We start from the raw sequence: 9,581 nt of genomic DNA, 5'->3' as shown, positions 1-9,581 counted from the left end.
TGCTGTGCCAATGTGACACAGTGCTGTGCCAATGTGACACAGTGCTGTGCCAATGTGATGCAGTGCTGTGCCAATGTGATGCAGTGCTGTGCCAATGTGACACAGTGCTGTGCCAATGTGATGTAGTGCTGTGCCAATGTGACACAGTGCTGTGCCAATGTGATGTAGTGCTCTGCCAATGTGACACAGTGCTGTGCCAATGTGATGCAGTGCTGTGCCAATGTGATGTAGTGCTGTGCCAAGGATGTCCTTAAGATAAATCAGGCTTCCTACTTCTATTTAGGTCAAACATTGGCACAATGTAACAGATAACAGATGCTGACCACAATTATTGGAAAAATTGTAAACTCTGTCCAAATCAATTTTGAGAAGCACCATTTAAATATTATAATCACTAAAGAAGGACAGCTCCTAAGGGACATATGGCAACAATAGCACTGACATCATATAACATCAATAATATCATATATTTATTCTTGTCTCTGAAAAAACTGGACCCAACATGGGAATACAAAATTGTTTTACACACTTTGTGGGTTAGTTTGGGCATAAAGGAAAATTTTACGTACAAGAATATAAAGTAAGAAAGTTCTTTGCATATTGTTTATTGCACATGAGTATAACCTTATGTACCAAAGTGCCCTGAAAAAACAAAGGCAACAATTTCGATTACATTTTAAGAGCAAAATTCCCAAGATAACTGTCTATAGGCCTAAACAAGTCCTATATGTCATTTGTTCAGATAAAATAATAAAAAATTGTAATCCTCATTCTTCTATTTTATCTTAACCAATCATACTAATTTAAAGCACTAAATGCAAAATTTAACCCAAGCCAGTAAAATATGAAATGTAAACACAGTGATCTCCTTTTTTGTAAGAATGTGTTACTAATACAAATGTATAATCATCAAGTTTGATAATTCAATATTAAAAAGTTTTTTTGTGTGGTTTTTTAGAGAGTTATTTAATGTCAATATGCTGAGAAAATTGGAACGAGAGCTAAATGCATTTCTCAAGGATATACTGACCTTGTCTGACCATGGAGGAGTAGTCTGATGCTCTACTACCATAGCTCCCTCTAGTATTGACAAAGCTCAAGCTATAAACTTCAAACACAAATTGTAACAATGTGTACTAAGTGCAAAACAAAATGAACTACATACAAAAGTTAACCAATATTGTGCAAATAACATACTTGTAAGTGCAATGTTAACCCCTTCAACCCTACTTTTCTGGGGAAAGGTGCTTATGAGACCCAATCCAAACTTCTGCCTTGAACCTAGAATGAACAATTGGTTCAGATGCAGTGAGGATGTACATGTTTATATACGTAAAGGCACATGCAATGGGTTGTGATGCAGTAAGGCTTTATACGTTTATATACGTAAAGGCACAGATGTGATGGGTTGTGATGCAGTAAGGCTTTTCATGTTTATATACGTAAAGGCAAAGATGCAATGAGTTGTGATGCAGTAAGGCTTTACATGTTTATATACGTAAAGGCACAGATGTGATGGGTTGTGATGCAGTAAGGTTTTACATGTTTATATACGTAAAGGCACAGATGTGACGGGTTGTGATGCAGTAAGGCTTTACATGTTTATATACGTAAAGGCACAGATGTGATGGGTTGTGATGCAGTAAGGCTTTACATGTTTATATACGTAAAGGCACAGATGTGATGAGTTGTGATGCAGTAAGGCTTTACATGTTTATATACGTAAAGGCACAGATGTGATGGGTTGTGAGGCTGTACATGTTTATATACGTAAAGGCACAGATGTGATGGCTCTTCTATACTTTACAAGGAGAGCTATAAACGAGATATTGGCACTCTTAAGTATTTTTGAAGTTAGCGGTATCATATCCATTTTGTTTTGATATGTGTCAATTATGAAATTTATCATGAAGCAACTATGCTTGAAGTTTTCATTTTAAGCTTAATGAACAAAACCAACAGAATATATTTCTACAGTTAATGCTTAATACACAAACTGATCAAACACATTTCTACTGACAGTTAATGCTTAATACACAAACTGACTAATCACATTTCTACTGACTGTTGATGCTTAATTCCCAAACTGACTAATCACATTTCTACTGACTGTTAATGCTTAATTCCCAAACTGACTAATCACATTTCTACTGACTGTTAATGCTTAATTCCCAAACTGACTAATCACATTTCTACTGACTGTTAATGCTTAATTCCCAAACTGACTAATCACATTTCTACTGACTGTTAATGCTTAATTCCCAAACTGACTAATTACATTTCTACTGACTGTTAATGCTTAATACACAAACTGACTAATCACATTTCTACTGACAGTTGCTGTTAAATAAACAAAATGACTCAATACTTCTACCCATGGCTGATCAAACAAATTAAAGATAGTGAGAAGGAAGAAGACAACTCAGAATTGGGAAGATGGTGTTTCTCCCATGATAATACCTGCGTACCCACTTTATAAATCGCGCTAGACAAAATTGAAAATTGCTGATTTTTAGCTCTTAAAATTTGCCCAAGGAGTAAGGTTGATTAGGCTGAATCGCAAGGAACATAGAGGTAATCTATCATGGAAGAATAGGCAGCAAAATTCTTCCTTACAAGAGAGTTATAATTGATGACAACAAATCAAAAGTTAAAATAATCTGGATAAATACATTATCCTGAGTCAGAAAGTTGTGCCGTGTAACTGTTCCATTATTATTTATGTAATTATTATATCAATCATTTCGAATTCTTGATGTAATGAAAACTGCCAGAGTTTCATTTTAACTTAAACATGCTCAAGAATAAACTTTTTAATAAAAAAAGCATTGAATTATAATTAAAAAATATAAACAATTTAAACAAATATACCCTGGCAACAGGAACATATCTGGAGCAGATACAGAGGATGTAACATATGAATGAAAATGCAAAAGTAAGTCAAGCATAGATATTAGGTAACAGTGAACTAATTTTGATAAGGCTGAGATAATCTCAATGTATCCACACACAAATTCTCATTAGGTAATATATGGTCTAAAATAACTGAGGGCATGAGAAATTGATATATGACAATACCAAAGTAATTCAAGCATACAAAATTAGGTCATAATAACCTACTTTTAGTAAGGTCAAGGTTTCCTTTCTGACATGCATCCATGTACCAATTCTCATCAGTTTAAACAGCATCCAAAATGTTGGGTGTACAACAAATAAATTGCTAACAAACAAGTCATGCATGTATTGCAAAGGAGGACTGAGTGAACTAGATTTTGGTATGGTAAACTTGCTTTCCCTTGAGATGGATCAACATTAATTTTTCAAATGAGTTGGTGAAATAAAGTCAAGGATATTGGGGGCCAAATAAAAGAATTGCATAAAATCCAAAAGTTACTAAGTATGAAAATGAAGTCTGTGACCTATTTTTAGTCAGCTACCTTTGATGTAATGCATCAACATACCATTTGTAATGGGTGGGTGAGTGAAATAGAGTCCAACATCCAAACTACATGCAAATGGACAAGAAAACAAATGGATATGCAAAATGTGACATACCCTTCAAGGATCTGCTGTACTTTAATTGGTAAAGTGTAAAGTGTTGGACATTTAATCCATAGACTGCAGATTCAATACCTGCCAAAACATGCCTGGGTATGTTGCCTTGGCATGTTCATGTGCAAACCATATAGTTACCTTTTAATCAGTATGATATAGCAAATAATAATTTAAATGTGCCGCTAACACCAACAAGAACAAACAAAATGTACAGCTACCCAGTCTGTGTTCATGCCAGCCATGTTTGTAAATTTTAAGAAATCAAGCTGTCCTATACAGCCTCATTGTCCTCCATCGTGTTTTATTTATCAGATCAAATAACAGTATACCGTCTGGTTGCTAAGGAAGGCTGGACAAAAAATACAGCAGAACTTGTCTTTATACTACAAAGAGTCTTATTTCTAACAATATGGATGGAAAATGGAAAAATCGGGCATTTTTCTATACAGTATGAATGGAATCTGGGGCAAATATAGCATTATTTTACACAATATGGATAGAATCTAGGTAAAAATCTGTCATTATGGATAGAATCTAGGAAAACTCTGTCATTATCTTACACAATATCGATAGAATCTAGGAAAAAATCTGTCATTATTTTACACAATATGGATAGAATCTAGGAAAAAATCTGTCATTATCTTACACAATATCGATAGAATCTAGGAAAAAATCTGTCATTATTTTACACAATATGGATAGAATCTAGGAAAAAATCTGTCATTATCTTACACAATATCAATAGAATCTAGAAAAAAAATCTCTCATTATCTTACACAATATCGATAGAATCTAGGAAAAAATATGTCTATATGGTATTACATAGTATTCAATATCTGAAACATTCCATGTTTACTAAGCTATGCCTTTTTCAATGATGGTCAAACATGCCAATGGAATGACAGCCAGACAGACAGACAGATGGATATAATGACATACATAGTGACTGCTACAAGCAATAATGTAAGCAACAAAAAAAAATGGCACAGAATAACAGTTGTCGCAGGCTGCAAAAGCAACTGCAAATTACGAAAATCTTGTTCCAACTTTAGCTGAAAGGCACCATTGGAAAGCACCACTGAAACATCTGCAAACTTTTTTGGGACAAAATAGTTTCTAATCCTTCACCAATTTTGTTTCATCATTTGTAAGATCAACCAGCTGAGTTTTCTTCTGAAATAAAAATCAATAAATTAATCAATAAAATCAAAGATCAATGAATATCAACAAATAACAGAATGGTGATGGTTATGTCATAATGTATCCGATTTCATGAATTTCATTATGGTTGGTTGCTTGCTTGTTATGGTTTAATGTCATTTTTCAGCACATGGTAGGCTATACTTGGCAGCCAGTGGAGGAAAAACCATCAACCCACATGAAGCTAATGGCAAGATTTTTTTATGTATCCAAGTTAGCCGAGCCCAGGACTCCAAACCACACAGACAGAGGTGAGATGACAGTAATCTGTAATGGTGAGTGCCTTAGACTACTCAGCCACCCAGGGCCCCACCATCATTATGGTACACAGGGTCATTAACTGGTGGTTCACAGTATGCATTGGGTCTTTAAATGGTAGTTCACAGTATGCACTTGTTCATTATAAGGTGGTTCGCAGCATGCATTGGGTCTTTAAGAGGTTGTTTAAAGTATGCACTGGGTCTTTAAATGGTGGTTCACAGTATGCACTGGGTCTTTATAAGGTGGTTCACAGCATGCACTGGGTCTTTAAGAGGTGGTTCACAGTATGCACATGGTCATTATAAGGTGGTTCACAGCATGCACTGGGTCTTTAAGAGGTGGTTCACAGTATGCACTTGTTCATTATAAGGTGGTTCACAGCATGCACTGAGTCATTATAAAGTGGTTCAAAGCATGCAATGAGTCTTTAAGAGGTGGTTCACAGTATGCACTTGTTCATTATAAGGTGGTTCACAGCATGCATTGGGTTATTATAAGGTGGTTCACAGCATGTACTGGGTCTTTAAGGGGTGGTTCACAGCTTTAAGAGGTGGCTCACATTATGCACTGGGTCTTTAAATAGTGGTTTACAGCAACCACCAAATCCGTGAAAAATATACCTCACCAAAAGCAGTGAATTGACATTTTGTCTGGTAACTGTTATGTCTCAATTCAGAAAGGTGCCACTTCTTACCAAATAAAAAATGACCACTAAGAATGTTTCATCATAGATGAACATTCCAAGTAAAATGACCATCGCCTTATTCATGGTGTACCATACAGGAATTTGTCAGTAAATTTTAGCTAAATCAGTGTATTGAGAACACAGATGGCTTGGAGTATTCGGGTAATACTATATTAAACAGAATGATATTCATGTTCCTTTTCCATAACTGTAAGCAAATACTAATATCCCTGTAAGGACGTGTAATCTTGTTTACAAACATTTCACATCTTTTCTGTATCTATTATCACAGATCTGATTAAAAAATACATAAAATACTTATAGAAATATTTAAGAAACTATGACTTTTGAGCAATCTGTATTTTTGGAAGTTCTGTATAGAAACTTTCAAACCAAATCAAGAGGAAACTCCTCTGACTAATTATTTCCTCATTTCAACTTGAGTTATGATTCTTTCCATATTTTGACTCTGAGTAATGAAAGCCCACTATGCCAAAAGAAAACTGGTGCAAGACAAATGACATAGGGCAAGATACTGGTTCCTGAATTTGTACCAAAATTCAGGTAGATGAAATAATTTCACAAGTAAGCCTGCCATGGAGTCCTCATGGATTGTTTTCAGTACAGATGTAATTAGCTATTTATTACAAAGTGTCAACTAACCAATTACAAGCACAAGAACATGATTGTACACAACTTATTGAAATCCTACCACTTCAGAAAACATGCCTTTTCCAAATTCACAAGTAAATGTTTTGGATTTGTAATGTAACTTTAGAATTTGGAGTCATATCACTATGATGTCTGTAGTGTGGCAGTTTATAGTGATGTCTAGCACTGTGGCATCATGCAACAGACATGTGGCATCGTGTCCTACCCAGTCACATTATCCTGGCTAGGCTGACCAGTCCTAACACTAATCTCTTAAAGCTTAATGCCAAGCGAGGCAAGTTTGAATATAATATTTCTCAAGTCCACAAATAATTTTACCATTTCATTAGTGTGTTTTATGTTTGCTGCTCCAGGTGTTGGCATCCCATTCAAGGGTTCCCTGCCTATTATATTAATAGAGTGGCTAGCAGATCATAATATTCAGCGCCAACATTTCCTATTTTTACCAAGATACTCTCTAAAGTTGGCAAAATGTCTTTTCCATGGTGTCAGCAATAGCATAAGCTTAATCGTTCAGTTCCAGATTTTAGATTTAAACTTTCACAACAATCAGCATACACAGCAAAATTCATCTACTGTCTGGTACCAGCCAATTAATTTGAAGGGGAGGAACTGCAATTTTCTATCAGGGAAGACATCACATTTTCTTTTATCTCAAGGTAATTATTATTATTTTTTAGATAATATAATGGATATAACATGGTGTTATTTTGTCCTAATAATATAATGGATATAATATGGTGTTATTTTGTCCTAATAATATAATGAATATAACATGGTGTTATTTTGTCTTAATAATATAATGAATATAACATGGTGTTATTTTGTCTTAATAATATAATGAATATAACATGGTGTTATTTTGTCCTAATAATATAATGGATATAATATGGTGTTATTTTGTCCTAATAATATAATGAATATAACATGGTGTTATTTTGTCCTAATAATATAATGGATATAATATGGTGTTATTTTGTCCTAATAATATAATGAATATAACATGGTGTTATTTTGTCCTAATAATATAATGGATATAACATGGTGTTATTTTGTCCTAATAATATAATGAATATAACATGGTGTTATTTTGTTATAAATCAGAGCAAGATATATTTTTCAGCTACTGACAGACAGATATTTTCACCAAAGAAAATATCAGGCCCCTGACAAAGAGCATTAAATTGTTGAATACAATGGTATGAATCACTATTTATTCAGAAATATTTCAGTAAAAATCTTTCTGTGGTACCCAGCTCTACCCCAAATGAGAGTTTGGTCCATGTCTGTGATACAGAACTAGGGTAGTGTTATTGTGTAAAAAATAGTTTTTCTTCTTTCAGTTATAGTGATATTGTCCTTTTGACATGCAAGGAGGCTTGTTCCTTACCAAAATACAAAGTATGGTTGACACACAAGGTTTGTTCTTTACCAAAATACAAAGTATGGTTTGACACACAAGGAGTTTTGTTCCTTACCAAAATACAAAGTATGGTTTGACACACAAGGATGTTTGTTCCTTACCAAAATACAAAGTATGGTTTGACACACAAGGAGTTTTGTTACTTACCAAAATACAAAGTATGGTTTGACACACAAGGATGTTTGATCCTTACCAAAATACAAAGTATGGTTTGACACACAAGGTTTGTTCTTTACCAAAATACAAAGTATGGTTTGACACACAAGGAGTTTTGTTCCTTACCAAAATACAAAGTATGGTTTGACACACAAGGATGTTTGTTCCTTACCAAAATACAAAGTATGGTTTGACACACAAGGAGTTTTGTTACTTACCAAAATACAAAGTATGGTTTGACACACAAGGATGCTTGTTCCTTACCTAAATGAAGCCATTTTACAAAGTATGGTTATGATGGTGAGATTGGGTTGTTGTGCAGAATTTAAATAGACAAGATACAGAGGAACAAGATCATAACATTATATGATCCACCTTGCAACAGGCATATCAAACTTGTTTGCATACTGTCCTAGGCTGGTCTTTTGGTGGACTTACAGACATGGTACTCACTAAACACTAATTTTCAACATGTAGTCAATCTTCAACTTGTCATTTGTTTAAGGTACTGACATTTAAATCACACTTAGTTAACATCTGTACATGTCTAATTGATCTTTTTTTTTTATAAACAGAAGTATGTCAGTGATAAATAGGATAAACAGAAGGGGCCCTAAAATGGATCTCCATGTCACCACCTTATTGATCTTAAGGTCAGGTGCAACATCTCTAAAAACAATGTACTGATAACTTAGGTTTAAGACTCCAACCAAGCAAAAGATGAGATAAAGCATTTGTACTGTTTGCATTGGGGTTCTAGTACATAATGGTTAAATACAACAAATGCTCTCTCTCTCTCTCTCTCACACACACACTATATATATATATATAGTTATGTATATTTAATTTGTACTGCTTCTTAAGTGTCTTTAAAAAAAATCATTACATACTATGGATTATGTAAACATGCATTTTATAGCTGACCTTGTCCAAAACCAAGTTCATTTTCTACCTGACCAGAATCTTTGATTTTGGTTTTGTAAACAACATGTTTATCTCCATCTGAGTCCAGAACATTGGAAATTCCCCATGAAATGCCAGGTCTACCTGATGTTTACCACATTCTGTATTATAATTTTAGTAACAGACATTGTCCTCGGATAGAACTGGAAATGAAATTTTTTCCTACTCTTATATTGTGTCTTAGTTTTATATATATATATATATATATATATATATATATATATATATATATATATATATATATATAAATAATCTTGGTTAATCAGAAATTATTTATTCATGATATAAGATCTTGAAGCAGGATCATTGTTTGATTTCAGTTGAAGTTATTTAATTCAAATTATTCTGTCTCTGGAAATACAAAGTGCTCATCTATGATACTCTTCAAAAAAGACATTAACTGGGACTTAAGTGAATTCAAACAAGGACACCTTGGATTATATTACTTTGATTAAATAAAAGACTGTTGGCACATCATTACAATTCAGGTCATTGGTACATAAGTACATTTGAAACTACAGGCCACCACAGGAATATCAACACCTTCAGTGTTGGACATTATTTAGAATACCACTAAAGCTTTTTCAGAACTTTATTCATTAGGACTTGTGTTAGTACTTATATGATTATTTGGGAATTAATTCACAATACTGTACATTACTTTGA

At 33.8% G+C, this 9,581-nt stretch overlaps 1 protein-coding gene across 1 annotated transcript in view; it reads right to left on the bottom strand.

Moving 5' to 3' along the window:
* Positions 1-2,798: 2,798 nt before the first annotated feature.
* LOC149796374 (lysosome membrane protein 2-like) overlaps positions 2,799-9,581 on the bottom strand; it is a 91,678-nt gene continuing 84,895 nt past the window's right edge. The window contains exon 13 of the mRNA XM_089961055.1: positions 2,799-4,728. Coding sequence (XP_089817181.1) covers positions 4,672-4,728 — 57 coding nt within the window. The 3' untranslated portion in view covers positions 2,799-4,671. The remainder of the gene's footprint in view (positions 4,729-9,581) is intronic.

Source organism: Sinohyriopsis cumingii, chromosome 6, assembly GCF_028554795.1.
Source record: "Sinohyriopsis cumingii isolate HCF-2022 chromosome 6, ASM2855479v2, whole genome shotgun sequence".
Lineage (NCBI taxonomy): Eukaryota > Metazoa > Mollusca > Bivalvia > Unionida > Unionidae > Sinohyriopsis > Sinohyriopsis cumingii.
The sequence above is the reverse complement of the archived record's forward strand: the minus strand, read 5'-3'. Positions and strand labels throughout refer to the sequence as shown.